At 41.4% G+C, this 27356-nt stretch overlaps 1 protein-coding gene across 1 annotated transcript in view; it reads left to right on the top strand.

Annotated features, from left to right (window-relative positions):
* The window catches only part of LOC311295391 (NACHT, LRR and PYD domains-containing protein 3-like), an 83299-nt gene extending 56224 nt beyond the window's left edge, over positions 1-27075 (top strand). The window contains exons 7-8 of the mRNA XM_084416737.1: positions 26354-26400; positions 26476-27075. Of these exons, the coding sequence (XP_084272863.1) occupies positions 26354-26400; positions 26476-27029 (601 nt within the window). The 3' untranslated portion in view covers positions 27030-27075. The remainder of the gene's footprint in view (positions 1-26353; positions 26401-26475) is intronic.
* The last annotated feature ends 281 nt before the right edge of the window (positions 27076-27356 follow it).

Raw genomic sequence — 27356 nt, 5'->3', positions numbered from 1 at the left:
GGTCGAGCAGACAGCGGCACTCAGCTCAGAGCGCAGCCGAGCCCAGGACTCTGATAGTGGGGGACTCCATAATCAGAAACATTAGCAGCAGGAATACAACTACGTGCTGCCTTCCACAAGCAACAACTTCTGATATAAACAGGGAACTTCAGAACATTCTGATGAAACATAAAACTGCAAATCGACTCATCATACATGTGGGGAAGAATGATATTCACAAAGAGCAGTCAGAACTCCTTAAGAAGGATTTCCATGAACTTTTTGAAACACTTAAAAGACTGAAAGTTCAAACATTCATCAGTGGACCTCTCCCAGCAAGAGGAACAAACAGGTTTTCACGGTTACTTGGGCTTAATACATGGCTGCAAAAAACCTGCAATATAAAAGGAGTAAACTTCATTGACAATTTCAATCTATTCTGGAGTCAGAGACAACTGTTTCATCGGGATGGCCATCACCCAAACAAACTTGGTTCAAGAGTGTTAAAGGACAATATCTACTTTTCCCTAAATCATCCTTCTGCAGTTTGTGCCAATCCACTCAATCTGAACGGCACACACACACCTGGACACAGTATGAATGACCACGGGACTTCACTTCAGCAGCAAAATGGACATGCAGTTGACATATCACACAAGGACAATGATAACACCACTCTGCCACAACAACCTCTGCTCACGGACTTAATCTCAGCTGAACCCTGCCAGGGCCCACACCCTCCTCCATCTGCTCGAGGTGAACCAAAAAAAACTGATACCAGCTCTCAGTGATGTGTCGGGTCCCCGTTTTGATAACAGTAACTTTGTCAAATGTTTACAAAACAAGCGGGAACCCAGTGTGCCTGTATCTTTCTCTATTGCTGTTCTATTACAAGATAGAAAGTCTAAGGCCTTCAATAGCTGTACAGCAAACCCAACTAATCTGGTGCCTATTACACGTCAAACTAATATTGCTGTGGGGAAAAGTAAGTTTGTTAAGTTAGCACTTTTTAACATCCGCTCACTTAAAAATAAATCACTTCTAGTCAACGACTTAATAACCACAAACAACCTGGATTTTATGCTTCTAAATGAAACCTGGCTAGAAGACAGCTGCAGTGCAACAATCCTCAATGAAACATCCCCTCCTAACTTTACTTTTATGAGTGTCTGCAGAGCTGTTAAGAGAGGTGGGGGTCTAGCTGCTCTTTAAAGATATCTATCAATGTAAGCAAATATCATTTGGGAATTACTTGTCTTTCGAATATCTGGGTTTTGTGTTAAAAGGTGCTCCACGCATTTTACTTTTCATTATTTACAGGCCTCCAAAATACTCTCCAGCCTTTGCTGAGGACTTTACAGAACTGTTATCTACAATTACCTCAGAGTTTGACTGTTTTGCCATTGCTGGAGATTTTAACATCCACATAGATAGTGCAGAGAACAATATGGCAAAAGAAATCAAAAGTGTTTTAAAAACTTTTGATCTGACTCAGCATGTACATGGACCCACACACACTCGTGGACACACTCTAGATTTACTTATCAGTAAGGGTCTAAACATTTCATCGATTGTCATTAAAGGGATAGTTCACTTTGAAATTAATTTTTGATATGTTTTAGCTTACCTCAAGGGCATCCAAGATGTAGGTGTCTTTGTTTCCGCAGTAGTTTCAATTTTGATATTTTTAGGTCAAACCGTTCTTGTCTGTCAGTCATATAATGCAGGTCTGTGGTCACTGTCTCAAAACTCAAGCACAGAGTCCAAATTAAAACAATTCCCTATCGTCCAAATGAAACAATTCCCCATCATAAGTACACATTGATGGCCTAAGACACGAAACGAGCGGTTTGTGTGAGAAAACGAACAGTATTTATATAGTTTTTAGCTCTTGAAAACAGCACACGTCCAAATGGTCTGACGGCGCGGGCGAGTATAGATGTATACATAGATGTCGCCTTGGCTACGGTTTCGTTCCAATGAACTGCAGTAGCGAAGGCGAAATCTAGTGTATACATCTATACCCGCATAGATATATACACTAGATGTCGCTTTGCTACGGTTTCGTTCCAATGAACTGCAGTAGGATGTAGCGCTGTCTGATCATTTCTGTATTTTCTTTGATATATTGATCTCTCCTGCCACTGAAGCCAGATCTGTGTCTGTCAAGAAGAGATGCTTAAATGAGAACACTAGTGTACTATTTATGAAGGCTATATCCTTAACACCAAGCATATCTGCAGACTCTGTTGATTTTCTCCTTGATTCTTTTAACTCAAAAGTTAAAAGTGTAATTGATGATATTGCTCCTGTTAAAGTCAGGAAGAAGAGTGGCAGACAAAAAGCACCTTGGAGAAACTCAACAGCAGTGCAAAATATGAAAAGACAAGGCAGAAAAGCAGAGCGCATGTGGCGGAAGACAAAACTTGTACTCCATTATAACATCTACAAAGACAGCCTTCATGCTTTCAATATGGAACTAGGCAAAGCTAGACAGACTTTCTTCTCAACTATTATAAACAGTAATTTAAACAACACACGCACTCTTTTTGCTACTGTAGAGAGACTGACAAACCCCCAAGCCAGATTCCCAGTGAAATGCTCTCAGACAACAAGTGCAGTGAGTTTGCTTCTTTCTTCTCTGAGAAAATCAATAATATCAGAAAGGTGATCAGCACATCCTTGAGTTGCACTGAGGTCAGACAGATCAGACCACCTGAGAAAGTAGTTACTATGTCTGACTTCAAAGAAATTGATGGCAAAATTTTGGAAGAAACCGTACAGCACCTTAAAACATCAACCTGCGCTCTTGACACACTTCCCACATCATTTTTCAAAAGTGTGTTAAACAGTTTAGAAGCAGATCTTCTAGAAGTGGTTAATGCCTCACTTCTCTCTGGGAGTTTTCCAAACTCCCTGAAAACTGCAGTTGTCAAGCCCCTCCTGAAAAAGAACAATCTGGATAAGACCATATCAAGCAACTATAGGCCGATCTCAAATCTTCCTTTCATAGGCAAGATCATTGAAAAAGTTGTCTTCAATCAGCTGAACAAATTCCTATGCTCGAATGGATACTTTGACAATTTTCAATCTGGTTTCCGACCGCACCACAGCACAGAAACAGCGCTTATAAAGATAATAAACGATATTCGCTTAAATACTGATTCAGGCAAATTATCAGTGCTGGTACTACTCGACCTCAGTGCTGCATTTGACACTGTCGATCATAACATACTTCTTGACAGGCTGGAAAACTGGGTGGGGCTTTCTGGGATAGTCCTAAAATGGTTCAGGTCATACTTAGATGGGAGAGGTTATTATGTGAGTATAGGAGACCATAAGTCTGAGTGGACATCCATGACATGCGGAGTCCCTCAAGGCTCAATTCTTGCGCCACTCCTGTTCAACCTGTATATGCTCCCAATGAGCCAAATAATGAGAAAGAGCCAAATTGCTTACCACAGCTATGCAGACGATACACAGATCTACTTAGCCCTATCGCCTAACGATTACAGCCCCATTGACTATGTGCTGTGCCAATGCATTGATGAAGTCAACAGTTGGATGTGTCAAAACTTTCTTCAGTTAAACAAAGACAAAACTGAAGTCATTGTATTTGGAAACAAAGATGAAGTTCTCAAGGTGAACGCATACCTTCACTCTAGGGGTCAAACAACTAAACATCAAGTCAGGAATCTTGGTGTGACACTAGAGTCAGACCTTAGTTTCAGTAGTCATGTCAAAGCAATAACTAAATCAGCATACTATCATCTGAAAAATATTGCAAGAATTAGATGCTTTGTTTCCAGACAAGACTTAGAGAAACTTGTGCATGCTTTCATCACCAGCAGGGTGGATTACTGTAATGGACTCCTCACTGGCCTTCCCAAAAAGACCATAAGACAGTTGCAGCTCATACAGAACGCTGCCGCCAGGATTCTGAGCAGAACCAGAAAATATGAACATATCACACCAGTCCTCAGGTCTTTACACTGGCTCCCAGTTAGATTTAGGATTGATTTTAAAGTATTATTACTGGTATATAAATCATTCAATGGCCTAGGACCTCAATACATTGCAGATATGCTCACTGAATATAAACCCAACAGATCACTCAGATCATTAGGATCATATAAGCTAGAAATACCAAGGGTTCACTCTAAGCATGGCGAGTCTGCTTTTAGCTATTATGCCAGCCGCAGCTGGAACCAGCTTCCAGAGGAGATCAGATGTGCTCCTACTGTAGTCACTTTCAAATCCAGACTCAAGACACATCTGTTTAGCTATGCATTTACTGAATGAGCACTGTGCCAATGTTCATCCGACTGTTTGTACTGTACTGTATTTTATTTTTTATTTTTCTAAACTGTTTTAATTATTCTTATTTCTTTTTCTTATTTTAATTTCTTCTATGTAAAGCACTTTGAATTGCCATTGTGTATGAAGTGTGCTATATAAATAAACTTGCCTTGCCTGCCTTGCCTAAATGTTGCGCTCTTAGATGTTAGAAAAACATCCCTATTATCTTTAGCCTTGGCTACCGTATATAGACCGCCAGGGCCTTACGCTGATTTCCTAAAAGAGTTTGCAGATTTTCTCTCAGACTTATTAGTCAATGTCGATAAAGCATTAATTGTTGGAGATTTTAACATACACGTAGATAATCAAAATGATGCGTTAGGGGCTGCGTTTACAGATTTATTAAACTCCTTTGGGGTTAAGCAAAACATTACTGGACCAACTCATCGTTTTAATCATGCACTCGATTTAATTATATCACATGGAACCGATCCAACCGATATAGATATCATTCCACAAAGTGACGATGTCACTGACCATTACATGGTAACTTGCATATTACGTACCCCTGTAATATATCATGCTGGAATTAACTAGCACTATGAGCACCATTATCTCTGGAAAATTGGATATTGTAGCACCCATTAGACTAAAAAAGTTCAGAGAGAAAAGTAAAGTACCATGGTACAACAATACTACACGTTTTAAAGAGAGAAACCCGTAATTTAGAGCGTAAATGGAAACAAACTAATTTAGAGGTCTTTAGAATCGCTTGGAAAGACAGTATGTCACGTTATAAAAAGGCCCTAAAAGCGGCCAGGGCTGAGCACCTCCGCAAACTAATAGAAAACAACCAAAACAATCCTAGGTTTTTATTTAACACCGTGGCTAGACTAACAAATATACAGATGTCACCTGAACAAAATATCCTGTTACATTTTAGTAGTAATGATTTCATGAACTTCTTCACTGAGAAAATAGAAAACATCAGAACCACAATTGTAAACGTTCAATCCTCAATCACGCCTTATAATTTAGCCTCAATTATCACCCCGCAAGAACAATTACAGTGCTTTACAACTATAGAACAAATAGAGTTAAATAAACTTATCACTTCATCTAAAACAACAACATGTTTATTAGATCCTATACCCACTAAACTACTGAAAGAAGTGTTACCTATAGTGGAAGAGCCTCTTCTCAATATTATTAACTCATCTTTATCTTTAGGTCATGTTCCAAGAACATTTAAACTGGTAGTTATAAAACCTCTCATTAAGAAACCACAATTAGACCCACATAATCTAGCAAATTATAGACCCATTTCAAATCTTCCTTTTAATACTAGAAAAAGTTGTGTCCGCCCAACTGGGCTCTTTCTTACAAGAAAATGACATCTATGAAAAGTTTCAGTCTGGATTCAGGCCGCATCATAGCACTGAAACTGTGCTCGTTAAAATCATAAATGATTTACTCTTAGCTTCTGACCAAGGCTGTATCTCAATACTAGTTTTACTTGATCTTAGTGCTGCGTTCGATACTATAGATCACACAATACTCTTAGATTGACTACAAAATTATATTGGTGTTCAAGGACAAGCATTAAGCTAGTTCAGATCATACCTATCTGACCGCTACCATTTTGTCTATTTAAATGGAGAAAAATCGATCATAACTCCGCAAGGATTTGTGTTAGGCCCTCTGTTATTCTCAATATATATGCTGCCACTTGGAAATATTATAAGGAAACATGGAATTAGTTTCCATTGTTATGCTGATGACACTCAAATCTATATTTCATCACGGCCAGATGAAAATGCTAAATTATTCAAATTGAGAGAGTGTGTTAAAGATATAAAAGATTGGATGACGCACAATTTTCTTTTATTAAATCCAGACAAGACAGAGGTACTACTTATCGGTTCAAAAAACCGCCCACAAAACCTCTCACAATACAACTTCAACATAGTAGGATGTCCTGTTACTTTATCCTCTACAGTAAAAGACCTGGGTGTTATACTTGACTGCAACCTGTCTTTTGAAAATCATATTTCATATGTTACAAGAACAGCCTTTTTCCACCTTAGAAACATTGCTAAGCTATGTAACATGCTAACAGTTTCTGATGCAGAAAAGTTAGTTCATGCATTCATGACCTCGAGACTAGATTACTGTAATGCTTTATTAGCTGGTTGTCCTGCATCCTCAATAAACAAGCTACAGTTAGTCCAAAATGCCACCGCTAGAGTTCTTACTAGATCAAGAAAATATGATCATATAACACCAATTTTATCATCACGACATTGGTTACCTATAAAGTCCCGTATTAATTATAAGGTATTGCTACCGACTTATAAAGCCCTCAACGGCTTAGCTCCAGTCTATTTAACGGATCTTCTATCGCCCTATAATCCATTGCGCTCTTTAAGATCACTAAATTCAAGGCTTTTGGTCATACCTAGGATATCTAGGTCCACCAAAGGAGGGAGAGCATTTTCATATTTAGCTCCAAACTCTGGAATAGTCTTCCTGATACTGTTCGTTGCTCAGACTCGCTCTCCCAGTTTAAAACTAGATTAAAGACGCATCTCTTCAGCGAGGCATTCATATAATACTTTTAATCTTACAGTTAAATCCGACCTCTAGTTCATAAACGCCAGAGGAGAACTGGCCCCCGACTGAGCCTGGGTTCTCCCAAGGTTTTTTTTTTTCTCCATTAGGTCACCTGATGGAGTTTTTCGGTTCCTTGCCACTGTTGCCTTTGGCTTGCTCAGTTGGGGATATTTGGGGATACTTAATTTAATTAATCATTCAACAATACTATTGATCAGCATTACCAAACGTGGACGTTTTACACTAGAAACAAACATTGATTTATTATTTTAATTTAATACTGTGAAGCTGCTTTGATACAATCTGTATTGTGAAAAGCGCTATATAAATAAACTTGACTTGACTTACTTTGGCTGAAGAAATAATGCCAAAATCATCAATAATTTTCTTTAACATCAGTATATCCTTTTGATCTTTAACCATAACAATAATATCATCAGCATAAGCTGTTAACTTTTTCACCTGATTGTGGTATCGACCAGCCTTCAATATTATTTCTAATTTTTACCACCAAAGGTTCAATCACCAAGGCATACAGCATTCCTGACAATGCACATCCCTGTCTGATCCCTCTTTTAACTTTAAAAGGTGCACACAAACCTCCATTTATCTTCAGCACACTCTCAATGTCCTGATACAAGACCCTGATCATAGCAATAAAACCTGAGCTGAACCCAAACTCCTCCAGTGTACGCCAGAGATAGCCGTGCTCAACCCGATCAAACGCCTTTTCCTGATCTATGGAAATAAGACCAGTATTTAAACCCAATAACCTGGAGACTTCCAAACTATCTTGAATCAAAAATATATTATCAAAGATAGACCTCTAGGCACACAGTATGTCTGATCGTGATGAATGACCCGACCAACCACCTCCCTCAGTCTTATTGCCAAAACCTTAGATAAAATTTTCAAATCAGTGCACAGAAGTGAAACGGGTCGCCAATTCTTCATATCTTTCAGATCTCCCTTCTTTGGCAGCAGGGTTATGACTGCCCTTCTGCAGCTCAGTGGTAGCAAGCCATCAGCCAGACTCACTCAGTACTGCAAGCAAATCATTCCCTATTACTGCCCAAAAAGCCTTATAAAAGTCGATGGGAGGCCATCCATTCCAGGTGCCCTGCCACATTCCATGCTCTGCAGTGCAATCTGCAATTCTCCTATGGAAATGGGCTTCTGAAGTTCAAGTTTTTCTAATCTCATTAGGCTCTGTTATGTCTGTTCCAGTTATTGAGTATAGCGAGTGAATATAACGACTTTGACCATTCTTTTTTTCTAGACCAAAGAAGAATTTAGTCGGGCCATCCATCTGCTCAATGCTCTGAAATCGAGAGCGGACCAGTGCGCCCTGTGCTTTAACACCTAACATTTAATCTAACTTGCTCTTTTTGGATTTGAGGAGTTCACTATGCCCTTGGTTTCCTGTGGATGCTGTTTAATTCTGCAGTTCCACAATTTCGATCTCCAGGTTTTTCATCGACCGGGAAATGTCCCTGGAAACATTGAGTGTGTACTGCCGGCACAGTTGTTGTATTTCCACTTTACCACAATCCCACCACTGTCGTAAAGATCTATATTCATTCTTTTTCAACCCAAACTGTTTCCAAAAATATGTAAATGTCTCAATAAAAGACTTATCTTGCAACAATAAGACATTAAAATGCCAATAAGCACTTTTGGGTTTTATATTTGCTATATAAATATTACATTCAACTAAACAGTGATCAGACAAAATTACAGGTAAAATCACACATTTCTTTATAACATTAAAATGATGCTTACAACAATAAAATCTGTCAAGTCTAGCCAAAGTAATTAAATTCTCTCTTGCCTGTGCCCATGTATATTGTCTTTCATTCTTATGCAATATTCTCCAGATATCATAGAGATCATGTTCAGAAATGAGTTTCAACATTTCATGCTGAGATGCAATATGGGGCTCTTTATGGTTCCTATCGACTTTAGCATCTTCTGTGCAGTTAAAGTCTCGTCCCATAAACATATACTCTTCTTGTTCCAAACTAGAAAGAGCATCATTCAATTTTTTCAAAAAGTAAACCCTCTCAGGACCACAAACAGGAGCATAAACATTTACAAATCTAAAACAATTTTTTCAAATTTTGCACTAACTTTCAATAGTTGCCCTTCAACAATGTTCAACCTCATATGATAAAGGTTTCATGTGTTTTTGAAACAGAACCGCTACACCACCACTAGATGAACTTTTATGACTTAAAATAACTTCTCCATCCCATCCCATTTTCCAATCAGTCTCATTTTTGCATCACTATGGGTTTCTTGAACCAACATCACATCATATTTCTTTTGTTTTATTAATTCAAAAAGCTTTGTTCTCTTCCCACTTTCTCGTACATCATTTACATTGAGTGTGCCCAATCTTAGCGTGCTCATAAATGTATGAATAGAGACCAAAACTGGGCAAAGCAACCAAAAATACAACACAAGAAAAATAAAGAAATCATTCTGTTTCAAATTCATCATTAAGTATATTCATTTTAGTCTTTTGCACAATTTTTTTCAATCTGTAAATCTCTTGATCAGTCAAACTATTTGCACCCTTCTCTTTCATTGACATTTTAGCTGAATTAACAAACAATTCTCGATCCGGGAAATAATCTTCCACTCTCACTCCTTTCATTCCCTTAGTTGTTTGTAAGAATTTTCTTATTTTCTCAATCGTATAATCACTTCTAGCGGATCTTTTTTGTGAGGCTGAATTCACAGATCCTGAAGAATCACTCCCACTTTCTGGGGCGGATTGAGACTCATCAACATTGCTCATATCTGATTCCATCTGAATCTCAGAATTTCCAACATCTTTTCCCGATATTTCATCTCCAATTTCTTTCCTAACTCTCTTCCCACAGCCTTTTTTCTTCAATTTCCGTTTAATTGCAGGTGTTTTAAACACACTTTCATCTTCTACCATTTCAATATCTTCCTCACCTCCTATTACAACCACTTTAGGATCAGTTGCCTCAAACTCTTTCCTGTTTGCTTTTTCATCCTCATTCACAACCTCTTCCAAGTTTTCCTTTTCAACTTCATTAATATTTTTAGCTCCCTTTTCTGTGTCAGCACTCGATCCTTCACCAGTTTCTGACTGTCCCCGTTCTTCATTTCTACCGACATTGGTCTGCTCCTCACTCTCATTCTCATTTAGAGGCACTACTGAATCAACCTTCTCAGGACAAGTATGAATTATATGTCCCTCCTGCCCACAGCCAAAGCACTTCATACTTTCTGACGTTGCATAGATCACATAACCATAATTGTCCACCTTAAATTTCATGGCTAAGCTTAGCTCCTCATTTTCATTTTTTAGAATCATATATGTCTGTCTTCTAAATGAAATCACATGTTTCAGCTGAGGTAACTTACACCCTAAAGCAATCTTCCTGATTTTAGACACAACTTTACCATGTCTCATTAATTATCTTTCAATCATCTCATCTCTGATGAATGGAGGTACATTTGAAAGCGTAATCCTTTTTGCCGGCTGGACTAAAGGCATTACCGGGGTAAACGCACTGTTGACGACAATCCCTCTCACTAAAACATCATTAACTTTCTCTACACTATTAAAAAAAATCACTACAGCACTATTCATTCTAGCTGCAGACAAAATACTAGGGTATCCAACTACTTCAGCGACTGCAATTGTGCAATCTTCAACCGAGCAACGCTCTGCAGTGATGACTTTAATGCCATGCTTCCGCGTTATCTAAACTTTGAGATGCCGCCATATCGGCCAGCGTCTCTACTTACTCAATATTGTACTAGCCAAACAAACGATTTACACAACCAAGCCGTAATAAAAGAGAAAATTAGAAAAACGTACTCTGTTACTAACGTAACCTCGGTTCTCTCTAGAGAGGGAACGAGTACTGCGTAATAGCTTACGCTAGGGGAAAACTCCTTTTCCACGAGATATTTAAGCCAAAAATGATCCTTAATTATGTATTAATGTAAAACGCATTGCGGCAGCATGCAGACATGGGCGAGACGGCTCGCGCGCCCATTGGCTGCCCTGCGGCAACTGCAGCAGCCTATCGAGAGAGCCCTCTCATGACGTCAGATCCAATGAGGGCGCTTCGCGCCCACTGCATCATGTCCCGCCGAAATGGGCGGGGCCTCGGGCTATAAATATAGACTCGGAAGGCTGGTTTAGCTGGTTTTTCATCGCCGAAGCGAACCAGAGCGTGATGCATGCACGGCAAGATACGCAGTACTCGTTCCCTCTCTAGAGAGAACCGAGGTTACGTTAGTAACCGAGTACGTTCTCTTCCGAGAGGTTCTCTCGTACTGCGTAATAGCTAGGGGAACAGTGTAAAACGCCGTGCGTGCTGAGATTCAACACTAACGTCCCAAGGGCAGGTGCCCGGGGCTCATACAGTGCATAATCATGAGGGACTCACAGAGAATCCGAGAAGAGGGGCTAGAATAGCATCATTCCTGTAGAATATAGCGCTCTATCAAGAGCATATATATATCAAGTGTTCCACACAGCCAGGGCGAGTTCGGCCTGGACTGAGAAGTATTAGGGGACTTACACACTGCCCACAGACATATATGGTCGATCAGTGATCGATGCTCTTACAGTTTCATCATCCTGAGCCGATAGCATCGGGCAGACAATACTGAAGTATTAAACCAAGAGCAGCTTAGCCTGTAAAGCGGGAACCTCTAGGTTGTAAAACCTTATAAATGTAGACGGAGAGGCTCAGCCTGCCGCCATACAGATATCTTGTAAGGCAATCCCACTAGATCAAGCCCACGATGAGGCCATGCCTCTCGTGGAGTGCGGTTTGACACCTAACGGGTATTGCAGGCCCTTAGATGTATAAGCTAGCGCTATCGCATCAACTATCCATCTGGATAGACTCTGTTTTGACACGGCTAGTCCCTTAGAGCGACCGCTGAACAAAACAAAGAGCTGATCCGTCTGTCTAAAAACAGATGAGCGAGACACATAGGCTTTTAGCGCCCTGACCGGGCAAAGGAAGCCTGCGTCCCCTTCCTCCTCAGAGACCATCAGTGCTGACAGGGAAATCACCTGTGCCCTAAACGGAGTGTTGAGGGATTTAGGAATGTACCCGTGCTTTGGTTTGAGTATGACTCTCGAGTCATTAGGCCCAAACTCCATACACGTCGCGCTCACTGAGAGCGCTTGCAAGTCCCCTATGCGCTTTACTGAAGCGAGAGGCAGAAGAAACACTGTCTTGAAAGATAAGTGTTTTAAGTCTATTGACTGAATTGGCTCAAATGGGGCGCCTTTCATGGCTTCCAGAACCGTGGAAAGGTCCCAAATGGGAACTGAGGGAGGTCTGGGAGGATTCAGTCTCTTAGCTCCTCTAAGGGAGCGAATAACCAGAACATTTCTTCCCAGTGACTGGCCAAGTGCCACCTAGTAAACTCTGGACAATGAGCGTTTTCTTGAGACGCAAATAGGTCTATCTTCGCTCTGCCGAATGTTTTCCACAGCAGTTTGACTGTCTGTGGATGTAAGGACCATTCTCCTGCGGGAACATTAGCCGCGTTTCCACTGTCGGGCCAGGGCCGGGCCGTGCTAGTGCGTGCCAGGGCCAGTCGCGTTTCCACTGTCACTTCCGGGGCTTGATCGGGGCTTACTCGGGGCCAGCTGCCAGGATTTCTGGCCCGTCGAATACCTTGGGCCAAAGCGGGCCAGCTCGGGCTAGAGGAGTGGTTACCAACAGAGGAGGAGTTTACCGTTGGGAGACGGCAGCGCCGGATGATTCTGTCAGCATTTAAGACTTAAAAATAAAATAATTTAAATTGCGTTCATGTTTGAATGCCTTCTTTTTGTGATGCAAAAGACTATGTGCGCTAGCCGTTACCATAGTAAACATAGTAAACGCTTGAAGATACGCATAGTAAAAAAAACAACATAGCGAACGCTTGAAGAAATCAGACCAATCTTAAAGGCTATCACAGTCATGTTTTTATTTTATCTGTCATAGCCTACGTCTCGTCTCTTTAAACCGGACTATCTTATTACCGGACTACCTCTTATTTTCGGGGGCTTCCTCTGTTTCTCTGACTGAAAATATCTGTATGGGAGTCGAGAGAGTGCTAAAGCTCCTCAGGTCGTATGGCATATATTTGTAGAAATGATAATTTTTTCTAAATGTGATGTAAATATGTCCTGTAACTAAGTTACCAGATAAAGAAACAGACGCGACTGAAAAAGTAAGTGTGTGCTTTCTTTTGTGAAATAGACCTAACAGTAATTTATTTCTGAGTGATAATGTGCAATTTTTACATAAATTAATTCATTATGATCAATGTATCACTTTTTATTGTAAACCTGTGGTAAAACATCGATGCTTGGGTTTTAAATATTCAAGTAGCTGCTAAACAAACAAACAAAAAAAGCTCGCAAACGGCCGCTTTTATCGTGTTTGTTTTCATCGCTGTTTCCAGTGATTTCTGATTAGTTTTGTGATAAAACTTGCATTTGTTGGTGGAATGAAATGATGGGTTAGTGTGACGTTGTCCCAGAGAGGCGTGTTACGGGCGTGTTTTAGTGAGCGCTGTGGAGCTTCTGGCCCGACAGTGGAAACGCATGCCCGGTGCTATTGGCCCGAGGCTATTAGCCCGGCACGGCCCGTTTAAAGCCCTGGCCCGGCCCTGGCCCGACAGTGGAAACGCGGCTATTGTTCCTGGACAGTCTGTCTGGTCCTACATTCAAGTGACCTGGCACATGCGCTGCTCTCAGCGAGCGCAGATTGTGCTGAGCCCAGATCAGGAGGTGTTCCATCAGCCTGTGAAGGGTTCTAGATCTGACACCTCCCTGGTGATTTATATAAGCCACCACCGACATGTTGTCCGAACGGACTAAGACGTGGTGTCCTCTTATCTGGGGACAAAAGCGCCTCAGCGCGTTGTCGACTGCCACCATTTCCAGGCAGTTTATGTGTAGAAGCTTTTCCCGTTCTGACCACTGGTCGAAGAACGGTCTGCCCTCGAGCAGCGCTCCCCATCCCGAGGTTGAGGCGTCCGTAGACACCACCTTCACACTCGAGGAAGTCCCCAGGCTTACACCTGACCGGTACCAATCGGTCACAGTCCAAGGTTTCAGAGCTGATATGCATTTCTGATCGACCTTGAGGCGTAAGAGACCAGAGATCCACGCTCGGCGCGGTACGCGCGCTTTCAGCCAGAACTGCAGCGGGCGCATGCGAAGCAAGCCCAGCTGAAGCACTGGAGATGCTGAAGCCATGAGACCCAGCATCTTTTGAAACTTTTTGAGCGAGACTAAAGCGCCATGGCGAAAAATTTTCGTCATGCGCTGAATACTCAGTCTGCGCTGTGGCGACAGTTGTGCTGTCATATACAGCAAGTCCAGTTCTGTACCCAGAAAAGATATCGTCTGACTGGGAGACAGTGAACTCTTCGCCCAATTGACTGAGACCTAGATTCTCGAGGTGATCGAGTAATATGGTCCTGTGTTCTATAAGCTCTGAGTGTGATCGAGCTAGAACGAGCCAATCATCCAAATAATTCAGAACTTGTATGCCCCGAAGTTTCAGGGGTGCGAGCGCTGCGTCCATGCACATCGTGAATGTACGAGGTGCTAGGGACAGGCCAAACGGCAGGACTGTGTATTGATATGCCTGGCCCTCGAAGGCGAATTAAAAAAATTGCCTGTGACGTGACGCTATTTGTATTTGGAAATAAGCGTCTTTCAGATCTATTGACATAAACCAGTCCCCTTGGCGAATTTGCGAGAGGATTTTCTTGGTTGTGAGCATTCTGAAACGTCGTTTCAGAAGTGCTTTGTTCAACTGTCTTAGATCTAAAATAGCCCCTTTGCTCAGTAGTTTCCCTATTTCGGCTCGAAGTAGATGTGCTACTTCTTTTTTCACCGTAGTTTCGATTCGCGCCACGTGACGTGGCGGGCGTCGAACGAATTGTAGCGAGTAGCCTCTCTTTATAATGTTCGGCACCCATTCTGATATCCCGGGAAGCTTTGCCCGAGCATTTGCGTGGGTAGCTAGGGGTAGAATGATATCTGGGCTCTGGTCGCGACCTAGTGGCGAGCGGGGAGCATTACTGGAACTGAATGAGCGAGAAGTATTGGTGAAAGTCCGGCCGCAGCGGGGCTTGAACACCGTTATTTCCCTAGACTGGCTAGGAAGACTTGTTGCCATAGAAACGGTGTTTGGGTGCAGGCGAGTTCTTGTAACGTAAAGAAAAAACTAACCCCGTGACCGTCCGCTTCCAGCCTCCCTTTTGAACGGCGCAGTTTGTGTGTGTGTGTGTGAGAGAGGGAGAGTGAGAGAGGGAGAGTGTGTGTGTGAGAGAGAGAGACAGTGAGAGAGGGAGAGTGTGTGTGTGTGTGAGAGAGAGAGACAGTGGGGAGAGTGTGTGTGTGTGAGAGAGAGAGACAGTGAGAGAGGGAGAGTGCGTGTGTGTGTGAGAGAGAGAGACAGTGAGAGAGGGAGAGTGTGTGTGTGTGTGAGAGAGAGAGACAGTGAGAGAGGGAGAGTGTGTGTGAGAGAGAGACCGTGAGAGAGGGAGAGTGTGTGTGTGTGTGTGAGAGAGAGAGACAGTGAGAAAGGGAGAGTGCGTGTGTGTGTGAGAGAGAGAGAGACAGTGAGAGAGGGAGAGTGTGTGTGTGTGTGTGTGTGAGAGAGAGAGACAGTGAGAGAGGGAGAGAGTGTGTGTGTGAGAGAGAGAGAGATACTCAGATCTTAGCATTTGAAGATGCTGAAAAAAATGATGAAACAAGATTTTTGACCCTGAACTTATATCAAAATGGCACTGTCATGGTCCAGGGATCAGAGTCTGCTCTCAAGGTCTTCATTGAAGATTTTGAATTAATAAAAAAGCTGGCACTGTCTGATGAAGTGGACAAGAATGCGAACATTGTTCCCTCCCCTGGAAAATCAGACCAAAAGACGACAGTGACTTCAGCAACTGCGATTCCATCTCCAATGTCAAGAATGAAAGACAACTTTTCACTTCTGGAAGTAGAAGTCATGGAGATAAAAGAATTAATACTATCCCACCTGAAAGACAACAACATGGAACAAGTGACAATTGACATAAAGAACTTAAAACAAGAAGTTGAATCTCTGCAGAGACACAGAGAAGAAATGACAGAAGAACTTCAGAAAACTAAAGATGAACTAAGGGAAGTAAAATCAACTTTAGGAAGACAACTAACGGAAGTTAGAAAAGAAATGCAGGAGGAGTTATCGGCCTTGAAGTCAGTACTCCACACTAGGGGTGTCCATGGTTAACCGATTAACCGTTATAAATTGCGTAACCGAGTGAAACATTTTGCTCGGTTAAGTGGCGTCAATGGCGTGCATTTAATTTAGTTGTAATACATTTTTGCACCACCAGAGACCGCTAGACCAGTTTTCTAATATGAAGCGGGCAAAGAAAGCGCGCGTCCGAGAGTGAAGGCTGTGCGCGAGCCAGAAACAAACATAGTATCCGCGCCACTGATCGCAGCACAAAAATATCTGTCTGCAGAGCCGCAGAGCCACAGCTTTACCCCAGCAGTTTCACCCCGCGCATGCGCAGTTTCACCACAACAGTTTTACCCGCAGAGTCTGTTTACCGTTACATTAACCCATACAATTTGTATTATGCATTTCCTAAACATGTAGTTGCTAATCAAACCCTTTATGAACAAACTACTAATCTATAAAACACAATCGGTCTTCCGACCTTTTACTATTGTGTTGATATGCGCGAGGGAGAGAGAGCAATACAGCGCTCGTGTTGTTTGAAGGCGATGAGAGTGCGCGCGCGCGCACGGCCGGGGCTCTCTCACTGTTTGTTATGCGCCCTGTCCACTGATCTAAATAATTAGTTGTTACGATGACTTATTTGTTCACTCGTTTTAATAAATCGTGGACACGTACTAATTCCCTCCCTCATTTTGATTTAACGAATTACAACGTGGCCAAAAACAGTTTGATAGGCTACTATTAATTAGTGAATGCTAAAAACCTATTTTTTTGTGAATTATTTCGTGGCCACGAATTAATAATAATTATAAAACTGTTTTTCTTACCTGTGAAGATTGCTCTTCAGTGAAGGCCGACTATTCTCGTACAGCTTTTTATTCCTTTTTTTTGTGAATTGGTGAATATTCAGGTGAATTGTTTCGTGGCCACGAATTAATAATAGCTGCTACCTCCGCACGTTTTACAAGACCCTTCTCGATCGCAGCGGCAACGAGCACTTTGATCACTTGATTTAAAAAACAAAACATTTCAGCGCTAGATCGCCTAAAAAAAAAAAAACGAACGAAATGAATGCTCTGCTAGTTAACTGGAGATGTTTTGTTTATTTGTATTGGTATTCGTGCCGCGAGATGTTTCAAAAGTGGTGGGGACATGTCCCACCCGCAAATTACGCCTATCTCGGGGTTGCGGCGCGCACACTATGGTTAACCGAGTATTAACCGCTAAGGGCCTCGGTTAACGGTTAATGAAAAACTTGAAAACGTGCAGCCCTACTCCACACCAAAGATGAACTCATCACAGATCTGAAAGAAAGACTCGATTCTGTTTTAGCACCTAAAGAGTCTTCTGCCAAACCCTTGACTCGTCCAGATATGCTCATGGAAAACCCTCAACCTGAACAGCAACCAGTGGAAGAAGAGCCTCACTGCTCGACTGATCCAGCACCCCAGATCCACAGCTCCTCTGCACAGGACCCGGGAGAAACACATGCTCTTATCCTGACTGACTCTAATGGGAAATATGTCAATGAGAGACTTCTACTACCATGAAAGCCAAGAAAATCTGGTGCCCAAACACAAGAAGTGCTTTTCAGATCCTGTCTGAGAGTAAACATGAAAACTACAAGCACATCGTAATCCACACAGGGACGAATAATTTAAGGGCCATGAAGGGCCGTGTGGCTCCTGTGATGAGAGAGGTGGCGATCAGAGCCACACAATGCTTCCCAGAGGCTAGAGTAACTCTGTCCACACTGCTGCCACGCACCGATGTGCCATTCCACGTGATCCACGGGAATAATGTGGAACTCTCCAGAAGCTGCGCACTCATTCCTAATGCTCATCTCGCCCATCACAAAGACATACAGCCTCATCATATGTATGACTATGTACATCTCAATAAACAAGGAGTGAAAGTCTTCGCCAGAGTGCTGAAAAGCACAGCCCTTGGAAACACAGCAAGAAACAGCAGAAACTCAGATAACAGGCGAAGCTCTCAGCCACCAAGAAGCCATCGTCCTCCAGCAGAGCCCACCGGACCTCCATCCCAACACAAGAGCTACACAGCACAGAGAAGCCATCGTCCTCCAGCAGAGCCCAGACCGGCCGCCGGACCTCCATCCCAACACAAGAGCTACGCAGCGGCCGCTCAACAACCACAGAACCCTGCAGCTGCTGAACTCAACCAGATACGACATCTACTGAACGTCATCTGCTCCAGACTGAGGACATAACCTGCATAGCACACACACACACACACATTACAGAAAAAACTATTCATGAAATCATTTAAAATCAGTTGTTGGAATATACAAGGTCTGCACTCTTCTACTTTTGGTAATAAGACTGCAGACCAAGACTTACTCAGCAGTGTAACAGACATGGACATCTGTATCTTTCATGAGACGTGGTGTCGTAGTAATGAGACCTTACATTGTCCAATAGGATACAAGGAAATTATGGTTCCTTCATCAAAAAATTCTAAAATTAAATGTGGACGAGACTCAGGTGGAATACTTATATGGCACAAAGACGATTTAAAACATTCAATTAAAGTTGCTAAAAGTGGAAAATCATCCATTTGGCTTGAAGTGAAATCCGTCATATATCAGTCAAACCTTTACCTCTGTGCAGTCTATATTCCACCTCATGACTCTCCCTATTACGAAGAGCAAAGCTTCCCAACATTACAGACTGACATCTTACACTTTCAGTCCAGAGGAAACATCCTCATCTGCGGAGACTTAAACGCCAGAACAGGGCGAGAAATTGATTATGTAAATATTGTAGATAATGACCACATCCCCAATGACACCACGTTTCATCCCTCATCGAATATCACACCGAGAAACAGCTATGATACCTCAGTGAACATTAGTGGAAAACAAATGTTGAAACTCTGTAAAGGTTTAGGATTATACATTATTAACGGCAGAACTCGTGGAGACACATTAGGTAGATTCACTTATTGCTCCAGATTAGGAACCAGTGTGGTTGATTATTCAATAACAGATATTGATCAAAGCTTTATTAATGCCTTCACAGTCAGACCTCAGCTCCCGATGTCCGATCACTGCCAAACTGTGCTTTATCTGAAAGCCCCATGTCAAATAACCAAAACTGCTCCACCTGAATCTGAAAAACTGTTTCCTCTGAAACAGAAACTCAAGTGGAATAAGTCCAACTCAGAACAACTCAAAGAAAATATGAACAATCCTACTATATTAAAAATGCTAGGTGACTTTATGTCCACTGATTTCACCTTAGATATTAATGGAATAAATTTAGCAACAAAAAACTTAAATTACATATTCATAACATAACAACTCTATCTAATATTAAACAGCAAACCAAGCATAGAACTAATCAACATAGAAAGAGAAAGGATGTCTGGTTTGATGATGAATGTGCCGGTCTCAGAAAAGAACTCAGGAGACTTTCCAACAAAAAGCACAAAGATCCGTCCAGCCAGACATTACGGCTTTCTTACTCAGACTGTCTGCAAACGTACAAAACACTTCTGTGGAAAAAAAGAGAAAAATATTTTCAAACTAAAATTGAAGAAATTGACGATTCAATAGATCAAAACACTTTCTGGAACTTATATAAAAAACTCGAAAAACCCAAATTAGAGATATCACTCCAGAATGGCACAATTTGGAAATCTTACTTCGAAAATCTGTACCAAAAAATTGAGCCGGCTGACCTCAACCAACCTCAGAGTAAAGTAAAGAAAACTCTAGAAGACATGGAAAAAACTATTAAGAATTATCAAAATCCATTAGATAAATCAATAACAATATCTGAAATATTAGAACATATTAAAAATCTTAAATTAAAGAAAGCATGTGGACAAGATCACATTAATAACGAGATGCTTAAACTCAGCAGTCCCAGCATGATTCAAACAATAGCTAAATTATTTAATCTGGTGTTCTGGTCTGGACACTTCCCTGAGATCTGGTCTGAGGGACTCATCACCCCCATATTTAATTTAATTATGTGATAGATTCGACCCCAATAACTACCGCGGGATAAGTGTGGGCAGTGTGTTGGGAAAACTGTTCTGCAGTATCATCAACAGACGCATCGTCTCACACATCTCAGCACACAACATCTTAAATAAAGCACAGATTGGCTTTTTACCAAAACATCGCACATCCGACCACATCTATTCTCTCCACACTCTAATCAACAAGAACATCAACGACAAACAAAGGAAAATATTCGCATGTTTTTTAGACTTTAAAAAAGCATTCGACTCAATTTGGCATGATGGTCTACTGTACAAAATCTTAAAAACTGGCATCGGCGGAAAAACATTTGACATTATAAAATCTCTGTACACCAACAGCAAAAGTGCGGTGAAGATCAGTAACCACAGAACCGCCTTCTTCCAGCAAGTCAAGTCAAGTCAAGTCATCTTCATTTATATAGCGCTTTTAACAATGTAGATTGTCTCAAAGCAGCTTTACAGAGATAAATGTATAATTTAACGTAAGATTGTTTTGGCTTTATAGCGGTTCTTTAATAAAGTTATTTTCCAGCTAAAGTTAGTTTTGATTGATTCGCTTCCGTCGCAACGATCATTTGTTTTTAAATTAGGGCCGCCAAGACGACACCATTCTCTCTACACAGACTTTAGCGAACCTGTGAGAAACGCTGATGGCGTTCAGATGCGCATTAAGAACGGGTTCTATAATTATGTGCGTTTGAATATATGTGTGCAGGTTTGGAATTCCCTACAAACCAAGCCTAAACAAATTACTGGTGTTTCCTTATAGTTTTGATTCAGAATTTTATTTTATCAATTCGGGGTAGATACGCAAATTGAGTTTTCCCGACGACGCGTTATCTGTAGAGTGGTAGAGGGATCCTCCATAGGGAGAGACTAGTTGGCACTTCAGCACTGCGTTGACATCGGGTCCAGGCGAAGGTCCTTCATCAGATCTGGAAACGGCCTGGATCCGGCAGGCTGCGGGAAAACCTTGGGATAAACAAAGACACTAAAATTAGCGTAGATGCCATTCTTCTCATGATGTAACAAGTACATCAGGATTTATGGGAAGTGTTCCCGGTTCCAGCTGACCTAATCTATGCAGCCTAATATTGAATTATAGAAGTCTATAATGTATTATGTGAACGCTATGTCAAAGAGATGTGTCTTTAATCTAGATTTGAACTGACAGAGTGTGTCTGCTTCCCGGACAATGGTAGGAAGGCTGTTCCAAAGTTTTGGTGCTAAATAGGAAAAGGATCTACCGCCAGCAGTCGATTTAGATATTCTAGGTATTATCAACTGGCCGGAATTTTGAGATCGCAATAGACGTGAAGGAGTATAATGCGTTAAGAGCTCACTCAAGTACTGCGGAGCTAAACCATTCAGTGCTTTGTAAGTAATCAGCAATATTTTAAAATTGATGCGATGTTTAATAGGGAGCCAGTGCAGTTTTGACAGAACCGGGCTAATATGGTCATACTTCCTGGTTCTGGTAAGAACTCGAGCTGCTGCGTTTTGGACCAGCTGCAGTTTGTTTATTAAGCGTGCAGGGCAACCACCCAGTAGAGCATTACAATAATCTAGCCTTGAGGTCATGAACGCATGGACTAATTGTTCCGCATTTGTCAATGAGAGCATATGACGTAATTTAGATATATTTTTAAGATGGAAAAATGCGGTTTTACAGATACTAGACACGTGACTTTCAAATGAAAGATTGGTATCAAAGAGCACACCCAGGTTCCTAACCGACGACGAAGACTTAACAGAGCAGCCATCAAGTGTTAGACAGTATTCTAGGTTATTACGTGAGGAAGTTTTTTGTCCAATAATTAGAATCTCTGTTTTTTCAGAATTTAGAAGTAGGAAATTACGAGTCATCCAGTTTTTTATATCAGCTATGCATTCTGTTAATTTAGTGAATTGGTAAGTTTCATTAGGTTTTGAAGAAATATAGAGCTGAGTATCGTCGGCATAACAGTGGAAGCTAATTCCATGTTTCCTAATGATATCTCCTAATGGCAGCATGTACAGAGTGAACAGCAGCGGTCCTAGTACTGAGCCCTGTGGTACGCCATACTGAACTTGTGATTGATAAGACATCTCTTCATTTACTGCTACAAACTGATAACGGTCAGATAAGTATGATTTAAACCATGCTAGTGCAATTCCACTAATGCCAACATAGTTTTCTAGTCTATTTAAAAGAATGTCATGGTCAATGGTGTCAAACGCAGCACTAAGATCGAGTAACACTAATAGAGAGACACAACCACGATCGGATGATAAGAGCAAATCATTTGTTACTCTAACGAGAGCAGTCTCAGTACTATGGTATGGTCTAAATCCGGACTGAAAATCCTCGCAGATATCATTTCTTTCTAGAAAGGAACATAGTTGTGAAGATACTGCCTTTTCTAATATCTTTGACAGAAAAGGTAGATTCGAGATCGGCCTGTAATTGACTAATTCTGAAGGATCAAGTTGCATTTTTTTAACAAGCGGTTTAATCATAGCCAGCTTAAAGTTTTTTGGTACGTATCCTAGAGACAAAGAGGAATTAATGATATTAAGAAGAGGATCTATGACCTCTGGAAGCATCTCTTTCAGTAGCTTAGTCGGTATAGGGTCTAACATACATGTTGTAGATTTAGATGATTTAACGAGTTTAGTAAATTCTTCCTCTCCTATAGCAATGAATGAATCAAATTTTTCCTCAGGGAGACTACAATGCACTGCCTGATGCGATACTGTAGTAGACGGTTGCATAGTTATAATTTTATCCCTGATATTATCAATCTTATAAGTGAAGAAGTTCATAAAGTCATTACTGCTGTGCTGCTTGGAACCTTCTGTGTTTGAAGCTTTCTTTTTCGTTAGTTTAGCCACTGTTTCAAATAAATACCTAGGATTATGTTTATTTTCTTCTAATAGGTTTGAAAAATAAGCAGATCTAGCAGCTTTTAAAGCCTCTCTGTAAGCAATCGAGCTCTCCTTCCATGAAATGCGAAATACCTCTAGTTTTGTTTTCTTCCAGTTGCGCTCCATTTTTCTGGCTGCTCTCTTAAGGGCCCGAGTGTGCTCGCTGTACCACGGCGTTGGATTATTTTCTTTAATCTTCTTTAAGCGCAAAGGAGCAACTGTGTCTAAAGTGCTGGAAAAGAGAGAGTTAAAAGTTTCTGTTGCAATATCAAGTTTTTCTAAGCTATCCGGGATGCTAAAATGATGAAACTGATCAGGAAGATTATTAATAAAGCAATCTTTAGTAGCAGAAGTGATAGGTCTAACATATTTGTAACACGGAGTCGGCTTTGCAGCCTTGGCTAAATGTAATTTACACGAGACTAGATAATGATCTGAGATGTCATCGCTCTGCTGCAGAATTTCAACGGCATCAACATCTATTCCATGTGATATTATTAGATCTAGAGTATGATTACGACGATGAGTAGGTCCTGACACGTGTTGTCTAACTCCAATTGAGTTTACAATGTCTTTAAATGCCAAACCCAATGCATCTTTTTCATTATCGATGTGTATATTAAAATCACCAACAATTAGTACTTTATCTGCAGCCAATACTAACTCTGATAGAAAGTCCGCAAATTCTTTGATAAAGTCTGTATGGTGCCCTGGTGGCCTGTATACAGTAGCCAGCACAAATCTCAAACGTGATTTATCATTTTTACTATATATTTTTACATTAAGCACTAACACTTCAAAAGAATTATATTCGAAACTTGATTTCTTAGTGGTTTTGAAAATATTACTATAAATTACAGCAACACCACCCCCTTTGCGTTTCAGACGGGGTTCATGTTTATAACAGTAATCTTGCGGGGTGGACTCATTTAAAGTAATGCAGCAGGGCCGTGGAGTGAGGCAGGGCTGCAGTCTGAGCCCGACTCTATTCAACATCTACATCAATGATCTGGCATCAGCGCTGGAGAGCTCTACTGTGCCCGGCCTCACTCTACAGGGGTCAGAGGTCAGATGTCTGCTGTACGCGGACGACCTGGTCCTGCTGTCCCGCACACCTGAGGGCCTTCAGCAGAGCCTGTCCCTGCTGGAACAATACTGTCACGACTGGGCCCTGACCGTCAATCTGGACAAAACCAGAGTCATGGTGTTCCAGAAGAAAGCCCGATCTCAGGCACACAAACACCAGTTCCTGTATAAAGGCCATGTTCTGCAGCACAGCACTAGCTACAGCTATCTGAGTGTGTGTGTGTGTGTGTGTACAGCACTAGCTACAGCTATCTGGGCATCGACATCAGCGCTTCGGGACGCTTCGGTCTGGCTGTGAAAACACTCGGTGAAAAGGCTCGGAGGGCTTTCTATGCTATAAAGTCACGATGTGGACACTTAAAATTACCCATTAAAACCTGGATAAAATTATATAATTCAATAATAAAACCAATAATTTTAGATGGATGTGAAATTTGGGGACCAGTACTAAATTGTAAAAATTGGGATAAAATACAGTAGAAAAATTACAATTGGAAATTGGCAAAAATATTCCCGGGGTTCACAGAAACACGTGCACTGCCGCCTGCAGGGCTGAGCTGGGCCTGTACCCGCTGAACATTGAGATCCAGAAGAGATGTGTTCAGTTCTGGCATCATCTCCATCAGTCTGACCCAGAGTCAGTGCAATATAAAGCCCTCCTCGCCAATGAAAGCTCAGCAGAACCTCATCCTCTGAACACACTCGCTCTCCAACTCGTCCATCAGACTATACTCCCCATCAACCCCAAACCTATCATTAACCAAATCCACAAACATCTAAAAGACACTCATGATGAATCACTAAAAGCACATTTTGCCCTCCAGAATAAACTCCAATGTTACTCGACCCTCAATAGAACCACTAAATTGGCCAGTTATCTATTTATTAAACATTTTAAAGAAAGACAAATCCTCTCCAAATACAGATTAAGTGACCATGATCTAGAGATAGAGAGAGGAAGACGTAGACAAACATGGACAGAGAGAGAGCAGAGGAGTGTGTGTGTGTGTGTGTGTGTGTGTGTGTGTGTGTGTGTGTGTGTGTGTGTGTGTGTGTGGACAGAGAGAGAGCAGAGGATCTGTAGACACTGTGATCTTCAGCACATCGAGGATGAGGAACACTTTCTGCTCTTCTGCTCCAGATACTCCAGTATAAGAGAAACCTTTCTGCCCAGATTTGAAATCTTGATTCCATCGTTCTCTGAACTGAGTGACGCTGAGAAAATGTTCTTCTTACTGGGAGAAGATGATAGTACAGCTGCACTAGCGGCTAAATATGTGTTAGCTATTCACAACGCCAGAGTCAGCTAATTCTCTAGAGAGACCCACTGTATTTATTCATTTATTAGGATAGATTGTGTTTATTTATCTATTTATTTATATTTACTATGCTACATATGACATGATTTATACATATATGTTTTGTTTGTTTTATTATTTATATATAATATGTTGATGCTTTGGCAACATTGTGTTACACAGTCATGCTAATAAAGCTCATTTGAATTGAATTGAATTGAATTGAGACAGTGAGAGAGGGAGAGTGCGTGTGTGTGTGAGAGAGAGAGACAGTGAGAGAGGGAGAGTGCGTGTGTGTGTGAGAGAGAGAGACAGTGAGAGAGGGAGAGTGTGTGTGTGAGAGAGAGAGACAGTGAGAGAGGGAGAGTGTGTGTCTGTGTGTGTGAGAGAGAGAGACAGTGAGAGAGGGAGAGTGTGTGTGTGCGTGTGTGAGAGAGGGAGAGTGTGTGTGTGTGTGTGTGTGTGTGTGTGTGTGTGTGTGTGTGTGTGTGTGTGTGTGTGAGAGAGAGACAGTGAGAGAGGGAGAGTGTGTGTCTGTGTGTGTGTGAGAGAGAGAGACAGTGAGAGAGGGAGTGTGTGTGCGTGTGAGAGAGGGAGTGTGTGTGTGTGTGTGTGTGTGAGAGAGAGACAGTGAGAGAAGGAGTGTGTGAGAGAGAGAGAGACAGTGAGAGAGGTAGTGTGTGTGAGAGAGAGAGAGACAATGAGAGAGGGAGAGTGTGTGTGTGTGTGTGTTTGAATTTTAATTAGTTTATTTAAGCCTTTGATCAACAAGAAAATATCTAATTAATATTGAATACGACTCATAGGTGTACTTAAAACTTTAAATTAAAATTTTGTTTAATTAGTGTGTGTGTGTGTGTGTGTGTGTGTGTGTGTGTGTGTGTGTGTGTGTGTGTGTGTGTTTTCTAGTGTGGATCACTGTGGAGAGTTCATGATGACATCAAGACTACACAGATGTAAGTCCTCAAACACAGTTTTAGTGTGTGTTGTTGTAAATGTTGCTGTTGTAATGTGTGTGTTCTTGTGTTCAGATGCCGTTGATCTCACACTGGATCCAAACACAGCACACACTCGTCTCTTTCTGTCTGAGGAGAACAGAAAGGTGACGTATGTGTGTGAGAGTCAGTCGTATCCTGATCATCCAGAGAGATTTGATGAGTGTTGGCAGGTTCTGTGTGGAGAGAGTCTGACTGGACGCTGTTACTGGGAGGCTGAATGGAGTGGAGATTATACTGGTATATCAGTGTCATATAAAGGAATCGAGAGGAAAGGAGGGAGTGACTGTGAGTTTGGATATAATGAGAAGTCCTGGAGTCTGTACCACTATAATCACAGATTCACTGTCTGGCACAATAGTAACTCCACTGATGTTTCTGCTGGTCCAGGATCCTGTAAGAGAGCAGGAGTGTTTGTGGACGTGTCGGCCGGCACTCTGTCCTTCTACAGCGTCTCTGACACACACACACTCACACACTTGCACACATTCACACACACATTCACTGAACCCCTCTGTGCTGGATTTAGACTTGATAATAACTCTTCAGTGTCTCTGTGTCACATTAAACAACAAACACACCCTGACTGACACACACACACACACACACACACACACACACACACACACACACACACACACACACACACACATACACACTGACACACACTGTATAACAAATTACAAAAAAATGTGGTACCATTTAACAGGATTATTTTATCAGAAGTGTGTAATTACACACACACACACACACTAAATTGCAATTTTTCCAGCTGTGTAACTGATTGTGTGTGTTACTGCATTATCACTTATGTAAAAAGAATATAGTACATATTGTCGTTAAACACCTTTATATGTGAGACTACATCTGAATTATGTTAAAAAATATTGCAATTATAATTTTAGAATCAGAATAAA

Source organism: Rutilus rutilus, assembly GCF_951802725.1.
Source record: "Rutilus rutilus genome assembly, chromosome: 1".
In the NCBI taxonomy this organism is placed as follows: Eukaryota; Metazoa; Chordata; class Actinopteri; order Cypriniformes; family Leuciscidae; genus Rutilus; species Rutilus rutilus.
Note: the sequence above shows the minus strand (reverse complement) of the source record. Positions and strands in the feature narration are given on the sequence as shown.